At 47.0% G+C, this 24,567-nt stretch overlaps 2 protein-coding genes across 5 annotated transcripts; both read right to left on the reverse strand.

Annotated features, from left to right (window-relative positions):
- Positions 1-851: 851 nt before the first annotated feature.
- HNRNPC (heterogeneous nuclear ribonucleoprotein C) lies at positions 852-18,980 on the reverse strand. Of its 4 annotated transcripts, none has more exons than XM_063137819.1 (9): positions 18,886-18,980; positions 14,844-14,869; positions 8,760-9,028; positions 5,618-5,693; positions 5,045-5,092; positions 3,318-3,478; positions 2,482-2,595; positions 1,323-1,480; positions 852-1,226 (listed from the first exon to the last, which is right to left on the reverse strand). In XM_063137819.1, exons 3-9 carry the CDS (start codon positions 8,998-9,000, stop codon positions 1,143-1,145), a joined length of 882 nt encoding a protein of 293 aa, XP_062993889.1. In that variant the 5' UTR covers positions 9,001-9,028; positions 14,844-14,869; positions 18,886-18,980; the 3' UTR covers positions 852-1,142. The 4 variants fall into 4 exon arrangements, with proteins under 4 accessions (XP_062993889.1, XP_062993886.1, XP_062993888.1 ...); XM_063137816.1 differs by having other exon boundaries at positions 5,579-5,693; XM_063137818.1 differs by lacking the exon at positions 14,844-14,869 and having other exon boundaries at positions 5,579-5,693.
- Positions 18,981-23,046: 4,066 nt separating this feature from the next.
- Positions 23,047-24,063, reverse strand: LOC134405841 (G-protein coupled receptor 4-like). The gene has a single exon (XM_063137095.1). The coding sequence runs from the start codon at positions 24,061-24,063 to the stop codon at positions 23,047-23,049; it is 1,017 nt and encodes a 338-aa protein (XP_062993165.1).
- Positions 24,064-24,567: the final 504 nt, after the last annotated feature.

Raw genomic sequence — 24,567 nt, forward strand, 5'->3', positions numbered from 1 at the left:
TTCAACCACTTCAAAACACTCTCAGTAGTCTTCACAGCCAATATTACGGTGTGGGTGTGTGGGTGTGTTTGTCTCTTGATTGACCGGCATTTTCCACACCACCTTTTCCTTGGAATAAGTGGCTATTGTTGCTGAAGTGAGAAAGAGAGAACTAAGGAAACAGCTCCATGTCCAACAAATTATTCTTGGCTGAGCTAGAAGAGGCTCCTCCTCCTGGCTTCTGCTGTCGGTCGCTGAAGGCTGCTTTTCCCCTGCGTGCACAGACGAGTGCAAATGCTCACGGGAGCAAGTGTTTGTTTCCACCCTCATACAGGCACACTGTGTTTAGCCAGTAAGCTTTATAGCTCATTAAAACGAAAACATTTGCACTTCACCCCCAAACCATCCCATGCTCCGATTTAAGAGAGCTGCTCTGATTCAAAAGAACAGCACACAAAGCTCCCTGTGATAGAAATGAGGGCCTACACATTGAATTTAGCGTTATGAGGAGGACCCAGCAAATTGGGCCACAAGGTCTCCCAGATTTGTCTGTAGGTCTTCCAAGAAGAAACCCAGCATGGGACCCAGTGTGGTAGTTCTCTTCCCACTTCTAGCCCAGGCCCTTTGAGTCAGCTTCAAAGGAGTCCTGCAAATGCACCAGTGGCTACTCCGGATCAGCATTACCACCCTCTTAAAAAACACCACCCCTTGCACTGCATCTTTAAAGCCACGCTTCTGGCCCTGAAGGCTCTGCCTTTCCCCTGGCAGCTGAGCGAGGTGCAGCAGCTAAGAACGGCCAGTCGTACACCTCCCGTAACACAGGGCGGTCCGTGCCCTCTATTAGACCGCAAATGCACGACAGACAAGCCATCTAAAAACAATACGTCCTTTTTAATTGTTAAGTCAATAAAGAGGTATCAAAATTAAAAGAGGAGAATTACAGGGGGCTTAACCGAACTACCGGGGAAGATTGGGAGGGGGGGGAGGAAGGGCGGATGCAACAGAAGACACAACATCATGAACACGCAGGTCTGAGTGAGGGAGGGACGGAGGAGGAGGACAGCGAGGAAGCAGCCAGCAAGGGGCTGGTGAGAGGCTCAATATCAGAAGACGGTCGTGTTTGCCAGGGAGAGAGGAGAGGAGAGGAGGGGAGAGCTGGGCTCTTAGGAGTCGTCTTCGCCATTGGCGCTGTCTCTGTCATCTTCACCTTCTTCAGGCTCCTTGTCGTCACCCTTGATGGACTCCAGCTGAGAGAGAGAAGGGGACAGGCAGAGGGGCCGAGTTAGAAAACAGGGAGAGCCGCGCTCCTCGCTCCTGGCTCTCTGCCGCCTCCAGCTTCGTACCTGGTCGTCTCCCCGGTCTTCGTTGTCATCATCGTCCAGCAGGTCCCCTTCCTCAGCGGAGTCGTCTGCCCCAGCCTCAGACTCCATCTTGACATTGCTCTCTTCTTTCTTTGCAGAGCTGCTGCTTTGCTCCTCCTCCGACTTGTCGTTCTTCAGTTCTAGGAAGGGAGGATATAGAGAGGAGGGTCCAGCAGAGAATCGGAACCGCTCACCTGCCTCTAGCCTCCTAGCTCATCGCCGCACTCTCAGGCCTCTCGCCTGTTCCGCAGTCAAAGCTTCCTAGAGCACGCTGGTCAAACAGCCAATCGCCTGCGGCGAGCCAGAATCACGCCCAAGGCAGAAGAACCTTCGTAAACTGGGCGGGGATTGGTTCTTTCTAATCCAGCCATCCATGTATAGGTGAGCACAGGGACATACGGGCCAACAGCTAGCAACACATCTGGGAGCTAGCAGCTTTTGTAGGCACATTTGCAAGGCTGCTGTGGAGGGCTTTGTGGGGAAGAAGGAGCTGTTGGTTTGCCCCTCCATTGGGAGATGAGAGGACGGAGCAGGGCCTTCCCACCAGCCTAAACGGTCTCCTTAATTTCTTTTTATTTTCTCCCTCTTCCCTCCCCATCCACTTTTCCTTGTGTGTCATGTCTTTTTTTAGAATGTAAGCCTGAGGGTAGGGACTGTCTTTATTGATACATTGTAAGCCGCTCCGAGAGCCTTTTGGCTGAGGTGCGGGATAAAAATACTCTAAATAAATAAATAAATACAAAGGGTTTGGTGAAGGTAAATCACTCACACTCACACACACACACACCACAAACAGCACAGGGAGAGGCTACAGCCCTTCTCTTACAAGGTCTGGTCAGCAGCTGCAGTGAGCAACAGCAAAGAGAGTGTACTGAGAAAATCTCTCGGTTGGTTGCTGTTTTGAAAACCTAAAACTAAAGACCGCACAGAAAGCTAAGAACATCACATTTCCTGTCCATCTGCTAAAATGCAGCCTTAGGCCCTCGGGCTACACACACCCCCTGCACAGACAAGGCACTCTCTTTATTGGGGAGAAAGAGGGATTAAGCACACACACACCCAAAAAATTTGCTTCACGGCATTCATCCCACCGAAGGACCCTCCCTCCCTCCCTCCCTCCCATCCAACCCCTCCCTCTCACCCGACTGTTTACTTTGATCCTTCTCTATCTTCTCCAGGCTTTCCAGCAGGGAATCCACTTTCTGCTTAATCTGGGTCAGTTCCTTCTTAATGGTCTGCAGATCATCTCCTTTCACTGAAATAAGGAAGGGCGCACGTTATTCCAAGTATTTATACACCCTGCCATTCTTAAGCACACACTCGAGGCGGCTGACGACATACGTTAACACGTCACCATCTCGATTAGGAACTGCAAGACTGTGGTTCACACAAACGTAAATTCAGGGGATCCGCGAAACGTGCAGCCTGGGCACAGAACGTTCCCAGTGGGAACAAGTCATATTGATTTGTACCCTGCCTTTCTGTCAGGAAAAATGGACCCTCAAGGCAGGTTACAACCCTAAATTAAACTTGATTAAAATAATAAAACGAATACATTAAAACACAGCACCCATCCTAACAGACTCACGTATACTTGGAAAGACCTGTTTGAGTACAAAGGCCTTCAAAGGGAGGGAACAAGAACGGCGCTACCACTGCCAGGCTTCTGCTAGGAGCTTCGGTTTCCCTTCCCTTCCCTTCCCAATACTAGGAAAGAAGGGTCTGGCGTAAGGCAGCAGCCCTTCTCTCATGGAGGGGTCTGCGGTTCTCTTGAAGGGCAGTTTAGACCTGACCAATTCCCCATGGTTTTCTGTGGTGACATCCCCCCAATAAGAGGCACTGCCTAGTGTTCTCGCAGAGGCATGGTGTGTGTGTGTCTCTCTGTCTGTCTGTCTGTCTGTCTGTCTGTCTGTCTCTCTTTAGAATCCCAATTCAAGCAAGGAGCACCACTGCCCCGCAAGCAGGCTCGACACGTACACTTCCCGGACTTGGAAGATGATCCCCGCTGCCCGCTCTTCGAGTTGAACCCGCTCTTGCCCCTGCGGGAGGTGTTGCCAGAAACCCGCTGGCGTTTGGAGGGTACCACGGCCCTGGCAATGGGAGGCGGAGGCGGCACCCGGGCTTGGTAGCTGTACATCCTAGGAGCACAAGAGAGTCCATCATCAAGAAGCCTTGACTGCTGTTGCCAAGCAACTGCCTCCTTGCTCCTCAACACCACACACCTACACAGGCATCCTCTGCTCTAAGGCATCGCAAAATATAGGCTTCTGCTCACATGGACTAACCCGAAGGATCAGGCACCCCTTTAGGGATTTTTTTTACGACAGAACGACCTGCTTCTGTAACACTCACATGCTCTTACATACATACACACACACACACACCCCCCTCACCAACAGTTCTCTTCTGTATTGGCTTCTATCTACTTCCCTCTCCCCGAAAAGATTCAACTAAAATCTCTTCACTTGCAGCTTAGCCCTTCTTGCCCAACCATGAGCTGAGTGGCCATTTTCCCTCTTCCCAACACTTGAAGACAGAACACTCCAGGGAAAGGGGAAACGGCTGACTGGGAGTGCCTAAGCTTGGTACGCGCGAGGGGCCCAGTACAGGCGCTGCTCAAGATTGTCAAGAGCGGATCGTACTGGGCCAAAGCCTTGTAAGGCGGCACTTTGCAGCACAGGAAGCTGCCTTAGACTGAGCCAGACCATGGCCCCAAGTCGCTCTGTACTGCCTACACTGACTGGCAGTGGCTGTCCAGGGTGTGAGGCAGGAGACTTCCTGGAGATGCCGGGGATTGAACCCTTCTTCGTGCGCACAATGTGCTCTTGCCACTGAGCTACGTCCCCGCCCCGAAACCATTTCTGACGCCCCAACTTCCCTTTCCTTTCAAGCTGAAGACACAGGCAGCACCGCTTTCTCCTCAGGCAGTGAGCCTTCTGAAGAACCCCCTGCCTAGTTAAAAGCAAACCCTCTCCCTTTAAACATTACCACCTCTTCTGCCCTCATTTTCCTCACCTTCCACAGCAGAAGAAACCCAAAATACATCAATGCACTCAAGAGCCCAGGTTCAGTTTATTTATTTATTTGCAGTATTTATATACCGCTCCCTATCCAAAGATTTTGGAGCGGCGAACAGATAGAAAAGAATAAAACAGAACAGAAACACCATTAAAATTACATTTTTTAAAAGAACAGGGTTCAGATAAAACCGCGGCCATTCAGGGAAAGTTTCCTGGAGTAACGTTTTCAGGAGGCACCAGAAGCAACGCAACGTTGGCGCCTGCCTGACCTACAGAGGCAGAGAATTCCATAGGAAGGGGGCCACCACATGGAAGGCTCTTCTCCTGGTGGATTCCAATCAGACCAGAGGACCATACGGACCCACCAGGGACATGCCCTCAGATGACCTCAGTGACTGGGCAGGTTGGTCAGGGAGAAGGCGCTTTCTCAGGTACCCTGGTCCCAAGTCCATTAGGGCTTTGTGTACTAGAACCTGGCCCAGTAGCAGGCAACCAGTTCACGCTAAGCAAAACTAAACATTTGATTTTTGTGACCTATACCTGGAAAAACCCACACTGTTGCTTAGCGAATTCTGAATATTTGGGATAGGGTAGGACCACCTGCTATGCTTATTCTCTTCCGAGCGGAGTACTGCTGCTTCCTTTTCTAACAAAAGAACTAGATATGACACCCAGGCCACCTACCTGTCATAGTAGTCACGTTGGAAGTCATAGTCCAAGTCGAAGGATGACCTGAAAGACAAAGCACAGGAGGCCTGGTCAGGTCAGGAATCCTGCTTAGGAGGGCTGGAGGCCAGGCACCACCTTTTAGCTGTCAGTATCAGGCGGTGATTCCCAGCCTGGCATTATCAAAGGCTAAAGACAGTTATTCACAGTACAAAAGCAAAGGTAACCTTGAGTCCATGCCAAACCCTCCCTCTCCACCGTTCATTCTTCAAAGCCATCTGCTGCTTGGCACTGAGATCCAAGGAGATGGCCGTTTTTTGTCTCCCAAGGTACACAAAAGCCACTCTGGCACGGCCCCTCACATGCACATGGATAGTGGCATGAGCACGCACGCGCACACACAAGTATATATTTATATATAGATATATGCACACACATCCCTCTAAACATTCAGCTGGACAACAAAACAGATGGAGGCATCGCTCACTGCAGGGCACAAACCAAGATAAATAAAAACAGAAGTTAAAATAATGAAAACGTAAGGGTCCCGACCTGACTAGAGGGGACGGAGAAGGTGGTGCGGCTACTGACCCGTACATCTCTGTGGCCGACCTCTTCACCCCAGCTTTGCCCCGGTTCAACTTCGGCTCAGCAGCCAGGTTAATATCTGAAAGAGACAAACGGGCCAATTTGAAAGCCTGCATCTCACTCACAGCCTTCTGAAGCAAAACGACGCCTGCCGTACGACTGGGGACTAACGTGCTTTGGAGATCTTTGCTCTTGAAGGAGAGAGAGAGAATGCGCAAATAGGTACAGCCAACATAATGCCTGGTCCGTATATAGCTGGAAAGACATGTGATGCATCCACCAGTGGTAACGTACAGATCACAAGCAACTGGGGGGCACCGCAGACACCAGAAAAGGTGTTGTGAATATCAACAGTTTGCCAAGATTTGATACTTTAATTATAGCAGTACTGATGAAGCCATCACATGTCTGCCGTAACCTGTAGCCATTTGTCAGTCAGTGCACCACTGGCAAGAGTTGGAAAGGAGCTTGGAGTCCTCTAGGTCCAACCCCTCCGCTGTTCAGACTCTGCCGACATGCCTTGAGCACAGAAGAGCCCATCCGCCTCCCAACGCAGTCTGTGCCACAGCTCGTACCATTAGGACAGTTCTCCTAACGTTTAGCCAAATTTGCTTCCCCACAATTCCCACCTTTGGTTCCAGTCCTACCCTCTAGACCAACCGAGAACTTCTCTGCCTCTTCTTCTGCGTAACAGCCTTTCAGGTACTTGAAGGCCGCTACCAAGCCTCCCCTTATAATCTTCTCCAGGTGAAACAAACCCAAACTCTTATTCCTCGAAGGACTTGGTGGTTTCCAGACCTCTCCTCCTGATCACGCTGTCATTTGCCAATGTCCTTCTTAAAATGTGGCACCCAGCACTGCACAAGGCACTTCAAATGCAGCCTAACCTGAGTGTAATAACGGCTTCCCATGATCTGGACACTAGGTTTCTGTTAACGCAACCTCAGGTTTCATTGGCTTTTTTTAGCAGCTGCATTGCACTCTTCCAGCTCATGTTCAGCTTGCAATGCATTAAAACGCCTAAATTGTTTTCGCATGCACTGTTGCCAGGCCAGCTCTCCCCCATTCTCGTGCCTTTGAGAAGGCGGGGCCTTGTCTGCAGTGGCACCCACTGTCTGGAAAACCCTCCTTCATGTGCTCCGGGAGGCAGAAAATGTAACATCCTTTCAACGCCTCCTGAAAACCCATCTTTTTACACAGCCTTTCCCTGGGCTGTGACTTATTTTGGTTTTATTTTTAACTTGTAAAGTTTAAAAATTTATTCTGACTTGTATTTTATGGCTTTAATTGTGAGCTGCCCAGAGAGCCTCAGCTATTGGGCAGTATGAAAATGCACTACGAAATAAATTAAACAGTGCCTAAACGCAAGACTTTACATGTATGTTTGCTGAATTTTATCTTGCTAGGTGCAGCCCAATGTTCCATCGTCGAGGTCCTTTATAGAGTCTTGATTCAAGCTTCTACGGTGCTAACGATCGCTCCCTGCTTCGTGCAATCTGCAAATTTGATTAGCATCCCATCTACACCCTCATCCAAGTCATTTCTAAAAACACTGAACATCGCAGAGACCGGGACGGAGCCCTGCAGCACTCAGTCCCAGACCTCCCTCCTGGTTGGCTCAGAGTCATTAATGAGACTAGTTGCCTCAATGCAGAGCGGATCCACTGAACCGTCACAGCATCTGTTCCACCATCTCGCTACATGTTTGCTCCTTACTGCTGGATGGAAAGTACGGCTCTCCTTTCCCCCACTGTAGCAAATCTAGCTTCGCCCTGGCAGAACTAGATCAAGCAGCCCTTCCCAGGCAAGCTGCAACTGATGCTCAGTGCTGGGTGGGGGTGGGGCTACTATGCAGAATGCAGCCTCGACCCTTGGCAAAGCTTGGTTACAAAGGTGTTTGCTGTGGCTGGAAGCAGCCCTGGGAGGAACAAGAACTCCTCCTCACTGGCAAAGGTGAGATTCCTGTACTGAAGCAAGCTTTTCTACAGCTGCTCACATGTCCCATGTAGAGAGGGAAAGTCTATCTCAATAACCAGGCAGGAAAGTTTTTCTAAAATAGAAGAACACAGATTCCCCCCCACCCTCCACATCCACCTGCCCCCCCAGTCGCAGTTGGGCCTTACGTGACTACTATAAAAAGTGAGGCGGTAAGTATTTGTGAGTTACAAACCTTCTGGGGCCTATTTGTATGGCTATAGATGGCAAAGGGGAGAAAAAGAGGATTCTGTGCAGCTACAGGATTAATCTGTGGCACTTTGGTGGGGGGAGGGGGCTTTGGGGGGAGGGAGGAAGAGGTGTTTGCAACCGTGGCTTTCAAACAAGGCTGGCTCCAACTCTCTGGAGCCTCCTCCAATGAAACACAGGTGTTACAGGGATGCAGGGGAGCCAGGTGCACAAGTTGCATGTACTTTGTCCTTTCCAGGTTTCTAAGCAAACACTTGCACCAATTTGAAGGAAGGACAGGACACAGATTCTTTAGCTGCCCATTCCACCTGTCCCTCTGGGAGCCAAAGATGGTGGGGGGCTTGAAGGGTGACAGGTTATCCATGCCAGCTTCTCAAATAAGCTACTGTTGTTCGCTACGGAGTGACAAGCACAGCCACGATCTTACGAGTGGTACAGAGCGCTGGGTTATCACATGCCCCACTCAGCCAAGGCCACCTGCTTTCCCAACTTAAAGCACCTGAATTGTGACCAATACCAAGAAATTAGCAGAGAGCAACTGACCCGAAGGATAGTTCTACGTGGTGAGCAATGGCTTTTATTACCACTGAAGCAAACCGGAACAGCTCTCCATGTGAAGCGAAACAGCAACATGCTGCGCTTCCTCACCCAAATATAAGGTTTTGAATTTGTAAAAGCTAACAAACGTCGTATGACTCAGCTCCCAAATATTTCATTTAGCCAGAAATAAGGGAGGTTAAACCTTAAATCACGTTGTTCATATGCAAACACCTCATTTTGACCTCTACCTTCCTTTTGCTCTTCCATGCTGCAGATCCTGCAACCCCCACCCCTCGCCCAGGCATCTCAACAGCCTCCCATTCAAACCTGAGACTGGGCTACATGCAATGAGTAAGCAAGGAAGGTGTTTGCTAGAAGAACTGGGCGAGCACTGGCGCCATCCAGGCAACACGAAACGTACCTAGGACCTGGCCCGCAATCATCCTGCCATCCTCTCCTGCCACAGCAGAACGAGCGTTGCGCTCGTTCACGTACTGCACGAAGGCAAAGCCCTTGTGCACGGAGCAGCCGACAATCTTGCCATATTTGGAGAAGATGGCCTCCACGTCAGACTTCTTCACCACTAGCGTATTGAGGTTTCCGATGAAGACGCGAGAGTTCAGGGAGCGTGGGTCTGTCTTGTTGGTGACGTTGCTGGCCATGACTCACGCACGCAGCAGAAACACAGACCTGGTGTGGGCGCGGGGGGGGGGGGGAAGGAGGGGCAGTGAGGAGGCAGAGAAGAAGATGGTCAGAGAAGAGAAAGCAGTCACAAGAGGATTTCAAAGCCTCCCCATACATACACAAACACACACAACCAGACGCAAAGAGTCCACACGCACGCACGCACCTTCTTGCAATAAATATTTCCCTCTCCTCTGAATGAGAAGACACCGGCATGAGGCATGCTGGGAAATCTCAGACCCACCCTTGAAGCAGGAAGGCACAGAGGAGGTGCTGGCTTTCCCCCCTCTTTAAAAAAAACAAATAGGGAAAAAGATTTGACACCATGCAGACATGTTTTCCAGAAGGCAGAAACTAAGTGAGGGGAAAAGGATAAGTGGCAAATATGCCTCCTATCACCCAACTATCCATACAGATTCAATCCACAGGTCAGGATAAGCCCCTGTGGGTTAATTAACCCTCAGTGTGCTCCATCGCACGCCGACTACCATTCTGAATATGCAAGGTTCACATGGCAAACCCAGGTGGCAGGGGTTGTGCGAGGGGTATGTGAAGGTTGGTTAACCCTCAAATAACCCATACCACCCCGGTTTGCACAACTTAACAAGCCACAGGAATTGCCGACCAGGGCTTGCGTATTCCAAAACGGCAGCCAGCACACATTGCAATGCCCCAAGGGTTAATCAACCCACAGTGGCTTGTCGTGACGTGCGAACTGGCCCATTCTCTCACACGAGGAGGGTTGGCCGTGTGTGATGTTTTGCTTCAACGCTAGTAGTGGTGTTCTAGGATTTAAGGGCCTGTACCACAGATCAGCCCAGTCTCAGGAGAGAAAAGTTAGCCCCTGTTTTCAATGAAAAGCTTCTCTGAGGCTGCAGCCACCTCAAATTTGTTTTAAATAAGCACTCACAGGAAAACATCACAATTTAAAAAGCAGTGAGGCAGGGCGGAAAATAATCCAGAACAGAAATTTCCTGGTGCTTTTATTTTTTTCCCCGCACAAAACTTTCCATTTCGTAAGTTCATTAGTAAATATGAATATATGCCAATTGCAAATACAATATTAAGCAAGCTTGGCAGTTTCAAAGTTGTAGTTTTTCAGGTGATTATCCTTAGCAAGTGTGTGAAAGAATACCTGTATGCCACTGAAACACATATGTGCCTCATAGAATGAAATGGCTATAATCAATAGTGACAGCAAAACTGAAGGTGCCCCAACAACTTCAGTGGAAGAGAGTTGAACTCTGCTGAAATAGGTGAGAAGTTGTCAGTATATCATGCACAGTTCTTTGGGATGCTAAAATTAATTCATGTGTCAGCAGTTTTAGTACCTCCCCCGCCCCTTAAATTCAAACAATGTAAGGGAAGTACACACTATTGTCCTTAATTTTTTTGACAAGTACTCCAATAAAAGTTTCTACATAATATACCATTCAAATCTCACTAAGTGTCCTTTAATTTCCCCCCTTAAATATTTCAGGTCGAATACTTGTGATAGAGACAAAAAATTAATGTGGTGTGTGTGTGTTTCTTAGCTTTGTTCACTAAATACAAACAATACTAAATACAAATAAAATAAACACAGAACATCTCGCCTGACATGAGCCTACTCATACACTACACTCAACAGCGAAGGTCCTCCTCCGGGTGCCTATTCCAAGGGAAGTTTGGAGGACGGCAACAAGGGAGAGAGCCTTCTCAGTGGTGGCCCCCCATTGTGCAATGATCTCCCTGACGAGGCCTGCCTGGTGCCAATGTTCTTTTCGGCGCCAGGTCAAGACTTTTCTCTTCAGCATTTAACAGCTTACGTTGAGCTTTAATTGACTCCAGATCTATCTTTAGGTCTGACTGAGAATTCAAAGTTGTTGTAAATGGATACTGTCTTTGAATGTTGTTTGTTCTTATGTTTTTAAATTTTGTATATCAATTTTTAATATTTAATGTATATTATTATTATATTTAATCTCTCTTGGTCATGCTTGGCCACTTATGGTCCTCCAAAAGCTTTTGCCTACAACTTGCATCATCCCTCACCATTTGACTAGAGCTGATGGGAGCTGTAGGCCAGTAGACTCTAGGGAATGAGAACTGAATTTTTTCCCTATGCAAATGACCCTAATTTGTATTGGAAGATTTTCCCTTTCCAAATTTTCTGGAAAGCCCACATTACTGAGAGAAGGCCCAGACACTCCAGTTTAGGAGCAACTGATAACAAAAATGCTTGGCATAACAGTTGGAAGAACTTTCAGTCATGAGAGAAATTGGACACACACATTTATGGATTCTTCTCAAAATATGTATAACTTATTTCACTAGCAGAATGTGGGATTTTGGTGTTATCGGGGTCATGAAGGCACCCCACATAGCCCCAGGGCATAATCTTCAGTTATTAATGTATGTTCCAGACTCTTTTTAACCATTGACATCAGACGTCCCCAACCTGGTATGCTTCGGATGTGCTGGACTACAAGTCCCATCATCCCAAGGCAGCATGACCGTTGGCCTTGCTGGGCGAAGATGATGGGAGCTGCAGTCTGGATGGCACCAGGCTGCAGAGGGCTGATTTACATCAGAGCAGTCCTATACCTCGGCACAAGTCTGTGTATGTGTCCTTCAGTTGGAGTGCATATTAATTGGAAACAACTTGTTTAAAATATACTTTAAAAAGCAACCAGTGGAAATAAACAGGAGTCAGTATTGGGACTTCATTTCTGAGAGCCAGTGTGATGCAGCGGCTAAAGTGTTGGACTCGGAGATCTAGGTTCTAGACTCTGTTGTTCTCGCCTTGGCATATTCAGCAAATGATCCAAACCCAAAACATTGATGTGCAGAGTGTGGGGGGGTGTCGACTGTTACTATTAGATGCTGAAGGATGCCCACTTTTGGATCCCTGGTCCAGCAATGAAGTTCCCAAACTCCCTGCCTATCAAAGGGTTGTGGCAGGAACGAGAGGGAAACGGCAAGGAAACTTTGCATCATGAGAAGAGCTGCAGAAGATAGCTTAAGACCTTACAAATGATTAAAATCTTCCAGTTTGAGGTAGTGAGTGCACCCGTCTCCGAGCGTGCCAGATGGACAGTGCCTGGGTGTTCTCTGACCACAAACCTGGCAGGTCAGGGTGGGGTGGGTAGATATGTTGTGTGCATGTGGGTTGGGAGAGTATGTAGCAGCAAGGACCGGTGAAACAGGATTAACAGCAGGAGAGGGATGCTACAGTAGCACTGGCAACATCCAGCTGAGCACAGCGACGCTCTCTTGCCCTCTGTGCAGGCTCAGGGTGATGAGAGCATTTTGCCAAGCCTCCTCCAAAAAACAACCCTAAGGGCCAAATATAAAGGGATCCTAGGAGATCCAGCTTTGAGGTTTGCTTGTGTCTACTTCAGGGTTCGATAAAATCACTTGCCTCCTTGCTATAATGAACTGCCCTGTGCTTCCACCAAAAGCTTTTCTTGCTGGAAACTGCCTCTCCTTTTCTCCCCCAAACTCTGGGGCAGGAAAGGAGAGGTGTTTTCTATCCTGCAATTTGGGTTTCTGGAACTCGCTGCTGCCTCCTGCAAAGAACAAAACTTGGGTAGGGGAAATCACACACCCTTTTCTTTTCTGTGGGGGGTAACAAAAGGAACCACCCCTTCTTGTTCAGTTTTTGTAGGAGGTAGCAGAGAGGTGCTTCGCCAAAAGCCCAACTCAGAGAACACCCCCCTCCTATTACAGGAGTGAAGTGTAACCTAGTGCTCAAGAGAACAAAGCCTCTTTTTTCCCTAGACCAGGCTTCCCCAACCTGATGCCCTCCAGGTGTGTCGGCCTACAATTCCCAGCATTCCCAGCAAGCCTCTATGGCAGCCTTTCTCAACGTGGGGCGCTCCAGATGTGTTGGACTACAACTCCCAGAATGCCCCAGCCAGCTCTGCTGGCTGGGGCATTCTGGGAGATGCAGTCCAACACATCTGGAGTGCCCCAGGTTGAGAACCACTGCTCTATGGTGTTGCCTCCTGCCACCTTCCAAAGGGTGGGGAAGGAAACTCTCCTCCACAGAAGAGCTGGAGGAGGAGCTCTCCCCCTTCCTGTTAGGCTTTTTTGGGGAGCCAACAGCAACGAGGTGCTACTTGCATCTTCTTCAGCAGCCCAACGCAAGGGCCATCACCCCTTGCCTTCTCGGAGTTCCCTGCACATTCTACTAGACTGAAGTGGGGAATTAGAGATGACACAACCAACGGGTTTGGCTAGGAAGTCAAGCCAGTATTTGTTTAGCACTAGGTGCCAACTTTGCTAAAGAGGTTTAGCAAAGAGGCTAAAGCCCTCTCTATGAAGACTCTTAGCACCCAAATTAGCTCCACGGAGGAGTCACGTGCCCTTTAGCGAGCACCCAGCAAGTATGCTATAATGCCTCCTTTATTTTTCACGAAAGGGGACGGGAGGAGCACGTGCACCTCTTCAGAAATAACCATGTGCCTCACCTTTCAAGTTCAGAACATTACTGATGCCATTCTTCCCATGGGCATTCCAAGATGCCTGTCTCCACTGGGCAGGGACAGGGAGGAGTAATGGCCAATTCTTGGTGGGCCAACAGAAGCTCACTGGAATATTTTTTTTGGTAAAGAATGCTGGGCCTAGGTGAGCCTTGGACTGATACTGCAAGGCACGCCTTGCATACTCGAGCAAGAACGAATAGCAGGATCACAGAATCATGGAATAGCAGAGTTGGAAGGGACCTACAAGGCCATCGAGTCCAACCCCCTGCTCAATGCAGGAATCCACCCTAAAGCATCCCTGACAGATGGTTGTCCAGCTGCCTCTTGAAGGCCTCTAGTGTGGGAGAGCCCACAACCTCCCTAGGTAACTGATTGATTGCTAAAACACAGGTTGGATTCGGAGCTGCTGCTGAAATAGCCACAGGAATAGCATCCAAGGCTGGAGGGGTGGACATTCCATGATCATCCCCACAAACCCTCCATCCATCACCACCTTTAATAATGTCTCTGACAGCCTTCCGCAACCTGGTTTTATTGGTTCATCGCGTCCACCCAGATCTGCCAAAGCCCCCTTGGTCATGCTTGCAGGGTGTAGGGGTATACTCTCTTTCACCGAGGCCTTTAACAAGGATGGCCGCTGAAGCCTAGAATTAAGCCCACTCAGCCCCTTACCATCAGCCAAGATAGGTTTGTGCCTGCTCCGTGTGAGGCTCCGCTGGCAGCTGCCTCTGCTACTCCAGACTGGGTGTCCATGACGGCGTTTGTAAGGGAGGGATGGTGTGGAGGAAAAGACCAGGACAGGAACTGAAGGGCACGAAAGGGATGGGGCGGGGTGGGGGCGGGGTCTGACCAGGGAAAGGCTGTCACTGCTAGAGAGAGCGATCAGGACCACAGACACATTGCAGCAACAGTTGAAAAATTGCACAGAAATAAAATATTAAAAATTAAAAATAAAAAAATAATAATAAAAAGTGTAGGAACTTCCTGAGATGTTCAAACAAGTTCTGGAGAGAAATCAGGTTCCGTTCTTGGCAGCCAGGCGATCAGGGAGGGAGGGAAAAAAAGAGTTAACGTGATCAATCCACTTTTTTAAAAAATGAGTTTTAAAAACCTTGTTGCGTTTTTTTTCCCCCCAAGGGGTTAAAAGCCCAGAGTCAGTTAGGATCACTCAGAAAAACTCCATTTTCATCCGGTTAAAAATCAGTAGTCATTTTTTTTTAAAATCATCACCAACACATCATCACAGTCACCACCATCATAGTAGCAATAATATCAATAAGTAACTAGTAACAACGATAAAAAGGAAATCAGTGGAAAGGCAGGAAAAAAATGGAAAAAATGGAATAACTTACTGTAGCTGAAGATCAAAAAAATCTCGCTGTAAAAAAACAAAAATAAAAATAGCCCAGATTAGAAAAACGGGAGGTGTAAAAAGGTCAAAGTCAGTAACGATTTTTTTTTCTCTCTCTTTCATTTGTCTGTCCATTTTTTCCCCCTTTCGAGCTCTCGTTCCAGCCATGGTTACTGCAGAACCAGGCAGGGGAGAGATCCTGGCAGAAAACAATCCAAGCCCTTTGAACACCATTTCACTCTAAAAATGCCTGAGAGAGGCAAGCTCATGCGAGGCTAAAAGGTTCCTCCTCTAACCCAGCTGCTGCAGGGAAAAAAAAAGGTGATTTTTTTTCCAAAATTACATCTTTCAATCCAGCTTTGGCTTGGCTGCAAGGCAACGCTGGGCGGCAAAGGCACCACTTAAATAAAACAGCTTGCTCTAAGACATTGGGAGGGGGGTGCGTGCGGTGGGGCAGGGGGGGGATTAAAAAAAAAAAAACGAAGCTGAGCTCCAGTGAAAGAAGGGTTGGGGTTTTTCGCCTTGCTGCCCTGTGAAAGGAGAAGGGACAGGATGAGTCAGGGTACCCCAGAAACTTTGCCCACATCTCCCAGTATCCCCCACCGCAGAGAAAGCCAGCTGCCAGTCTCACGTGGCTACTCCAAGCTCACAGCTGCCTCCTCGCAGGCGCGATTTTAAGATGCCGTTTTTGATCTTGCAGTTTCCGCTGGTTGCCAAGGAGGCGAAGTGGACGACGTCAGAGGCACCTGCAAGCTTGTGGTAGGAGGTGGGTTGCGCCAAAGCTAATACAAGATACCCCTGAAGCAGAGACGAGGAGGAAAGCTGCACGCAGGCACACAAACGCACAGATTCCGATGCATGGGACTGAGGGGGAGGCAAGGCCTACAAGCCTCACAAGTGTTAAAGAGCATTAAAAGCATCGAGGCACCACAGCGTTATGCTCTACCCATCGCTCCTCAGAAATGTAAGCAGTGCATGCATTCGTCTTCCATTGGCTTTTTAGCACCATGTTTGGAACTTGGACGTATTCCTGGTCCTGAATACCAGGCTGAAACGGTTTCAAGGAGCACTGGATTAAATTCTCGTGCCTGGTTTTCAATCTACCCCTCCTGCCCAGCACTTAAGTGCCAGGAAACCACTGCAGAAAACCACCCACATTTTTTTTTTAAAGAAGTGAACACCCCTTATTTAATTAAGCCAATTAGAAGAAAATTCACAGCAAGAACATCCCTCCTCTATTGTATGCTATGTCTTCCCTAGAGGGATACAGGATTGGCTTTCAAGTGGTCAGCATTGGCAAGGGAAACAGCAGAGGGATGGGGAAAGGGAAGGGCAGCTCATTTTGAAGTTACTTTTAAAAACACAGTACAATATATAAGCAAACAGACATAATCAGCGGATGCTACACATATTTTGATGCCAACTTCAAGGAAATTGAAATGCCTTTTTCAGACCCGTCTACAAATATTGTTGGACAGAGGATGGGTGGTGGTATTCTAGCATCAACACTACTGCTGGGGGGGGGGGGAGAGATATATGGTTCTCCTGACACACCCTCTCTCCCCATCCTTTGTACAAATAGTTTGTCCCAACAAATGGAAGAGGATGTATGACGAGAAATAAGATTTAATTATGCCAGAGACTATTTCACCAAGTGTGGTCTAGTAAATGTACTTCTGGCAAGGGACCTGGAAGGCTTGGATTGAAGCTCTTGGTCTCGAGCGAATTCTCTGGCAGCCCCTTACAGACCAGCTAGTCCATCACAGTGAGAAGGTTTGTGGACTTCAGCTTTCTCCAGCCAATGACATCAAGTCTGTGGCCTACAAAAGCCATCAAGGTGCCTTGTCTTTTGCATACTGTAGACCATGAATGGGCATACTGCGACTTGTGGCTCTCCAGATGTTATTGGAGTGCAACTCCCATCAGCCCTAACCAGTAAAGCCAATGTTGAGAGATCATGGGACTTGTAGGCCAACACATCTGGGCACAAGTTGCCCACCCCTGCTGTACTAATGATGCTACTTTGATAGGATTTTAAGTAAACCCATTACTTTTAGCCCAATGTTACAGGCTGGTGCTACAAGTTACTGAGCTTCCAGGGCCTGCTCAGACTATGGGCCTTGGTACTCTAGTTTGAGTTAATCATCAAATCTTGCAATTTACATGCTGAAATGGTGCAAGGGTCATTAGATTGTAAGCCTATGCGGCAGGGTCTTGCTATTTACTGTTTTACTCTGTACAGCACCATGTACATTGATGGTGCTATATAAATAAATAATAATAATAATAATAATAATAATAAGGGTCATCCATGGTCTAGAGATGCTCCCTTCCCTTTCCATTCCTATCTGATCTGCTGTTGTAAATATACCACAGCTCATGACAAGACATCGATGCAGAACTCTCACACCTGATCCTGCCCACCCAGTGGCCTATCTCAGAGTATCAACATGAGCAAGCGTTAGAGCAGGTCAAGTGATATTCATCAATAACTGACGCAATACAATACTCACCCAAAACCATAATATGTTTTAACAGCCACCTGATTCCCAAGGGACCCCAAATATTGCAAAGTGAAAAGTAATACAGCAGGCCCCAAAAGCAGATTAACTAGCTTTCACTATATCCTACATAACCCTCTCCCAAAGTTGGGACTCGCATAAACTGAACACAAGCCCCCTCTTTATACTACATAAATGAAAAATGAAACAGGAAGCACAAATCCAGGCCGTGCATCTGTACTGAACTTTAGCTGGCAAATGTAGTATACTAAACTTTCAACTCGAGAACTTTCCCATCAAATAGATGACACATGAAGACTTCTGTGCAACTCAGAGGCTTGTACACTGTTCAGCATGCAAAGTTGGCCCAGTGTAAATAAGTCACCCAAGGATATATTTCATTTATCAAAATTAATATGGCAACAGTCCATACCAGGCCATGGAATTAACTCAGTGCAATATTTTAAAATTAAGAACAATAAAGACTTTGATGGCACCTTTAAAGGCAAACAAATTTATTATGGCACAGGCTTTCTTGTTGCAGTTCTATCCACAATTCCTTGCACATAAACCACATTGGCTCTTAATTCAACATAAGCCTGTTTAAGATTGCACTAGTGCAGTCTTCCCCCAACTCACTGCCTTAAAGGTATGTCAGACTACATCTCCCCAAGTGCTGAGAGATTTAGTGCCAACACATCTGGAGCACACGTGGTTAGGGAAGGCAGCAATAATCTTTAAGGGACCCTCCCCCAAATAGTGCCTTCCAGATGTTTTACACTACAACCCCCCCATTGGCGACACCCAACATGGCTATGGAGGGTGGGATTTGTAGTGTAAAACATCTGGAGGGCACCAGGTTGGGGATGGCTGCTTTAAAATGCCACCAGGCAACCTACTTTTACTGCAACAGCCCAGCACGCCCATCCACCTAATCCATCTTAATTTTTTAAATATTTGCACAATAGGACCTAGGTTATTTCTAATTTTTACACAGCACCTAACAATTTTAAAACACTACTGTTATTAATAAGCCCAAGCCCTCCATGTATACTCATAAACCAATCTCACTGTGCTTAGAGAAGTGGGCCTGGGATTGCAGCCTCTATTAAGACTACTAATCCGGATTAGACTACGGGATGGCGTGTGAACGCCCCGGCCTCTATACGGGAAAGAAAGGCAAGAGCAGGAATACCATTTCCCGGTTTTTCTCCCATCAACACCCCGCTTTCTTCCAACACTCCTGGGAGGAATAAAAAATACCCTTTTTTTCCTTCCACCACCCCTCGCCCGAATTATGGTCTCTCCCAGAGAAAACGGGGATAAATGAGGTCGGGATGTACCATTTGTAATGACGGGGGGGGAGGGGAAGTTAGTAGGAAAATGGCACGATTCGACAAGGCCGAGGGAAATACCAACGGGGGGGAGGGCCAGAAAGGGCGATACCATTATTACCCCTCCCCTCAAAGCGGGGGAAGGGGAGAAACGTCGCCAATCTTTCCTCCACTACCTCAGGCGTTATTCTCCAGGCAACGAACTCACCGGGAGGCCCCAACTCCAGTACGGCGCGGGTTTCCTGCTATTCAATTTTTCCGTTCTCTTTTTCACGGCTACCTTCGCCTCATCCACGCTCCGGACTCTTCACAAAATGGCGTCCCCGCCGCCCTCTGCGCCGCGCAGGCCGGATCTAGAGAAGCCACGCCCCCTTTCTTTCGACACGCCCCCCCTCTCTGGGGGGAACGCGCTACCTTGACCTAGCTCATTGGCTAGGCGCCGCTGTCAATAAAATGAGCGCCCAATAAGCGCGTCTCGAGGATGGGGATTGTGAGGATGAAGCAATGTTTGGGAGGAACCGGGAGTGATTTGCGAGGTAGAAGGCGGGACTCAAAAGCGGATACGCTGCAGGGTCTGTCAATCTATGTGCCCTGAACACTATCCGCATTATGATTGGACTGTTAGTCTGTCACTTCAATTACTTCCTTTGCAGTGATTAGTTGCAATGCTTTCCCCCATCTGCTTCTCAATCACCCCATCCCGCCTACTGCCCAAATGTCCTTTTCTGAATGGCTTCGGTCCCTTTCACTCATTTCTACTTGGGTCGTTATAGGCTACTATCAAAGGCAGAGACAGGAACCAATAAGAGCCGAAGGATGTCCTTTTATTATTACAATAATAGGAGCATAACTTACATCCGGGTCTCTCGAGAGCATGTCCCTATTTCCTACGGGTCCTGAGCGAATGACGTACACGAAACCTCGAGCAGTGATTGGGCAGCCCGCAGCGCCAAAACAGATTGCTGCCTCCGATTGGTCCCACGTAAAAAACGCGGGGAAGCCGCTCCACCAATCAGTGCTCGCCGTAGGCTTGGACCCCCATTCTAATTGGCTTGTTTGAAAACGGCCCCTCTATTTAGTATTTCCCAGCTCCTCAATTTGCCCCCCTTTACTTTTATTTATTTAAGCAAACCAAGCAATGCATTCTAAGGGGAGAATGAGGTGGGGGTGCTGGGTTGGCAGAAAGAAAGAAAGCTGTAATCCTAATACATATTTATCTGGGAATAAATGGATATTGTCTGTTTTTGTTTCTATTTTATGCTTTTTATGGTTTTAAATTTTGTATATTTCTTTTTAACGTTCACTGTTTTTAACTTTTGTAAACCGCCCAGAGAGCTTCAACTATGGGGCAGTATACAAATAATAATAATAAATAATAATCCCATTGGTTTCAAAGGGAAAACCCACCCAGATTAAGGTGGATTGCAGGCATGATTGTGCAATGGAATATCATGAGGAGAAGATAGGTGGGAGAAGGATGGTGTACCTTGTAGGTAATAGTGCAATCCTACAGATACTAATTTATTTTATAATAATTTATCTGGTCCTCCATCTGTGTTAAGGTCTTGTAAAATTGCCGTGTGTTTTAAACATTTAATGTTTTAATGTATTTATTTTAATGTGTGTACATTTCTTTTCCTAGGTTTACAACGTATATGTTTTAAATGTTGTAAGGCCGCCTTGAGGCCCAGTATTGGGCAAAAGGCGGGATACAAATCAATATAATAATAATTATTTATTTATTAATTACATTTCTATACTGCCCACTAGCTGAGGCTTTCTGTGCTGTGCACAATCAAAACAATAAAATACATGTATCAAATAAATTTAAAATGTTAATAGGGTTTTTTTTTTTTAAAGGCAATGTAAAACCAGCTAAGTTAAAAGTCCAGGGGAAAGCCTGTGTGAAAATGTATGTTTTCAGGAGGTGTTCAAAGATGTTACGTTTTACTGCACAAGGGTTTTCCAGAGGGTAGATACCGCTACAGAGAAGGCAGTAAGTTCATTGAGTTCGGTGCACCAACCTTGTTGACTTCCCCCCGCTCTTCGTTCTATTTTTCTTTTTAGATTGGAACCCTGCAGACAGGAATGGTCTTGTTTTACTGATTATATGCAAGCCAGTCTGGAAGCCTTTGGCTGAAGTGAGGAATACACGCCTTTTAGATAAATATTGGAAAGTCATACAGCAGAGTTGACTTATATAGAGAAAGTGTGGCAACATAGTGTTACATATTGGAAGCAATAAATGCAGGCTAGAGCCCGTTTGAAAAGTTCAAATCAACTTTATTAGTGCTTTTATGCACATTGTCAGAGAAGGCTGTCTAACAATGTTTAACTGCAAGTACCCCATAAAGCTGGTGTGTTTGTGTAATTAAGCGAAGGCATAAGATATGATTAATTGCTTCCTTCAGGGAAAGAGCAGCATGGCACTTGTTGCAAAGAGAAGAAGGGGGAGGGAGCAGGAAATATAGGAACTGATCGAACTACAGGACATTCTCTGTCTGGAAGCATGTAGAGTTGTTCCTAGTATCATCCAATTTTCCTTACTCCACCATTTTATCCTCACAGCAGTCCTGTGAGGTAGAGTATGCTGAGAAATTGTAACTGGCCCAAGGTCACCTGCTGAGCTGAAATTGAAGCTGCAGCAATTTCAGCTACGGTGAATCTACAGCCACAGCTAGACCTAAGGTTTATCCTGGGATCATCCAGGGTTCGCCCCTGCCTGAGCACTGGATCCCCTGTGTGTCACCTACATGAACAGGTTTGACCCCTGGATGATCCAGGGATAAACCTTAGGACTAGCTATGGCCTACATGTAAGTCCAGCAGCCTACACTTGGCAAGGTCAGTAGGAACAGGATAGCAAAGCAGATTACACAAGAAAACAAGTTAATGCAAAGAACAAAGGAAACATACAATCTAAGAAAAGAAAAATAAGCACTTCCACTGGCAAGGTGCACGCTGTCTCTCATATAAGTGAATACGTTACCTATCAGCATTCTGTAATCCATATTTGCCATTTTCTAAGTTCTACCAGCAGTCATTGTTCGCATATACTCCATAGTCCAAATGCTTCTCTATGGTGTAGAGACTCAAAGTCTCTTTTGTATAAGAGGGGTGCAGAACCTATCAGAGGCAGTAAGCCTGTATGCACCAGTTGCTGGGGAATATGGGTGGGAGGGTGCTGTTGCACCGTGTCCTGCTCGTGGGTCCCTGCTCGACAGCTGGGCAGCTATGTGAACAGAGTGTTGGACTACATGAACCCTTGGTCTGATCCAGCATGGCTCTTCTTATGTTCTTACCTTAAGCCCAGGTGCCAAATCCAACCTACCTGGAGGGTTGTGCCCCCGTCTTCACCAATCATTTGACTGGTTCCTGGTAGAGTTGTAAAATTTATGGAAATTTTGAAGCCATGGCAAAAAACAGAGGTTTTTTCCCCCAGGGTGGGGTTTTGGGTAAAAATGGAAATTTTCGGAAAAATTGAAATGCAATATTAGCACTGTTTACAGATTGAAAATCACTTTGCTACTTTAGGAACATAAAATGTAATTATGTCCAAGTTGGTTTGGCATAACATTATTACATTTGGTATATTAAAAGTACAGTGTATTCAAACAATTATTACAAACTGAATTTACTTTTTTTTTAAATGTACCTTTTTGGTAACAAATGGAGCTACAAGCTCCTGAACTGTTAGGAACCTCTTTGGTTTTGCCAGTTTATGAGGAGCAGGCAAAAATAATTTAAAAAATAACAGAGGAAACCATCAACATTAGTAACAAAGAAAATAATTTATGTCTCCGCTAGTCCAACATGGTGTCAAGCGGACATAAAGCCCCCGTTCCCATAAAAAGAACTGAGAAAAAGGGGGGACCAAGATTGAATGAATGTGCATGAAATTTAATCAGACTCGTTTCCTGAGCTATAGCTATCACTATCAGTTTTAGTCTCTGCTATCTCTGAGATTAATTTATTTTTTTCCATTTTTTTATTTTTTTTTTAAAAAGGGGTTGTGTACCCATTTCAAATCTTTTGTATTTCCCCCTCTAAATAAAAATGATTGTTGACAGAGAATCTTTCCAAACCTACCCACATCTTCTCTGATGCTTCCTCTGAATTTGATAGCACTGTTCTTAATTTATTTGCTTCATAATTCTCATGGATACTTGGCTCTTGGAGAGGTATTGCAACCTTTTAGAATTGGGGTGAATGGGGGTGGGACTACAAAAAGCCAAGAAACTGCCCCATGATTGGGAATGATTGGGTGCGTGTGGGATTTGGGTAGGATTTGGCCTGCGCAAAAGGATTAGAAATTAGAAGAAGGTGTGGCACGAGAATGCGGCCTGCTATTAGGTCTTGCATTTGCAGAGCTAGCAGGTTACATCTTGTGTCCTGAGCTGGTTTTGCATCTGTTCAGGGACAGAAGATGTAAGTCCATCTTGCTGTTCCAGCTTGTATGGGATTCCTGTCTGACGAGCCCGGGAACTGAGCGTGACTTTGAACTCCCTCCGAACATCTTTGAGGAGCAGGATGTAAAGGAGGGGATCCAAGATGTTGCCCGAAATGGTTAAACACAGAGTTGCATGTATGTAGACGTAGATGTTTGCCACCAGAGCACAGACGTCATTCCTTGACAGCTTCACTTCCCAGTAGTATCTGTAATACAACATCACCTGGAAAGGGGTGAAGAGGAGGAAGAAGGCGGCGATGATGAGGGAGATGAACCCGTAGATTTGCCTCTTGACCCTCTTCTCTAGAGACACCACCTTCCTGAGTTCCGCCAGGACTCTGAAGTAGAAGAATCCCATGAGGACACAAGGTATAAAGAATGAGAGGGCCACGATGCTTACCCTAAACTGAGCATACTTATAGTTCAACTGAGAGAAGTCCAGGCAATATGTCTGCTGTGCCCGTGTCCCCATCTCTAGCACGATGCCAACGGCACATAGGCTCATCACAAGGAGCCAAACCACAATGCTAACCTTGGCTGCTCCTTGCATCGTCTGCAATCTGTAGAACCTCAAGGGGTACACGAGGCCGATGTATCGCTCCATGGCGATGAGGCACAGGAAGCTGTTCTTGGCGTAGAAGTTTGTGCGGAAAGCTAGGCCGACTGCTATGCATGCTCCCTTCCCCAGGCCCCAGTGATGGTTCTGGGAGCTGCTGTATATCCCAAAAGGCAACATCAGGATCTGTAAGAGGTTGGCCAACATCAGGTTGGTGATGTAAACCGAGAGGACGACTGATCTCTTCATCTGGTACACCAAGGCCCAGAGTGCTAAGCAGTTCAGGGGCAGCCCGGCCACCAACACCACAGTGTACACAGGAATTCTAAAGAACTTGGTGGCATTCAGAGACACAGGGCAGAAGTCGGTGGTATTATTCATCGCACCAACTACGCCTGGGGAGGTGGTTTTTCCCACCGTGTTTTGTTCCTATCACCTTGTTGCCACTGAAAAGGGCGCAGACGCCGCTCGAACTTTGCTGAACTTTAACAGCATCCTCCCTCAGGAAGAGAGAGAGAGAGAGAGCGCAACTCCCTTCGTTCCTCGTTTAGCAGAAACAGGTTGTCCTTCTAATCCAGATCAGCTTTTATTTTTTTATTTTTTAAAAAAAATACCACACGGCTTTTCTAGACCTGAGGGGGGAAAGCAAAAGAAGATCAGATGGGAAATAGGTGATGGGTTGTGACTGTGTCTCTCTTACACACACACGTGCACACAATATTAGGGTGATCCTATGGAAGGGAGGACAGGGCTCCTGTATCTTTAACAGTTGTACAGAAAGGGAATTTCAGCAGGTGTCATTTGTATGCATGCAGCACCTAGTTAAACTCCATCTTCATCACAACAGTTAAAGCTGCAGGAGCCCTTCCCTCTTTTGCATCTGGT

Source organism: Elgaria multicarinata, chromosome 11, assembly GCF_023053635.1.
Source record: "Elgaria multicarinata webbii isolate HBS135686 ecotype San Diego chromosome 11, rElgMul1.1.pri, whole genome shotgun sequence".
Classification (NCBI taxonomy): Eukaryota; Metazoa; Chordata; class Lepidosauria; order Squamata; family Anguidae; genus Elgaria; species Elgaria multicarinata.

Excerpts from the sequence above, each read along its gene's own strand:
- LOC134405841 (XM_063137095.1), bottom strand. The coding sequence starts at position 24,063 with ATGAATAATACCACCGACTTCTGCCCTGTGTCTCTGAATGCCACCAAG.
- HNRNPC (XM_063137818.1), bottom strand. The coding sequence starts at position 9,000 with ATGGCCAGCAACGTCACCAACAAGACAGACCCACGCTCCCTGAACTCT. Across the intron at positions 5,694-8,759 it reads GATTGCGGGCCAGGTCCTAG|ATATTAACCTGGCTGCTGAG; the intron begins GTACGTTTCGTG and ends TGTCTCTTTCAG. Across the intron at positions 1,227-1,322 it reads AAGACCGGGGAGACGACCAG|CTGGAGTCCATCAAGGGTGA; the intron begins GTACGAAGCTGG and ends TCTCTCTCTCAG.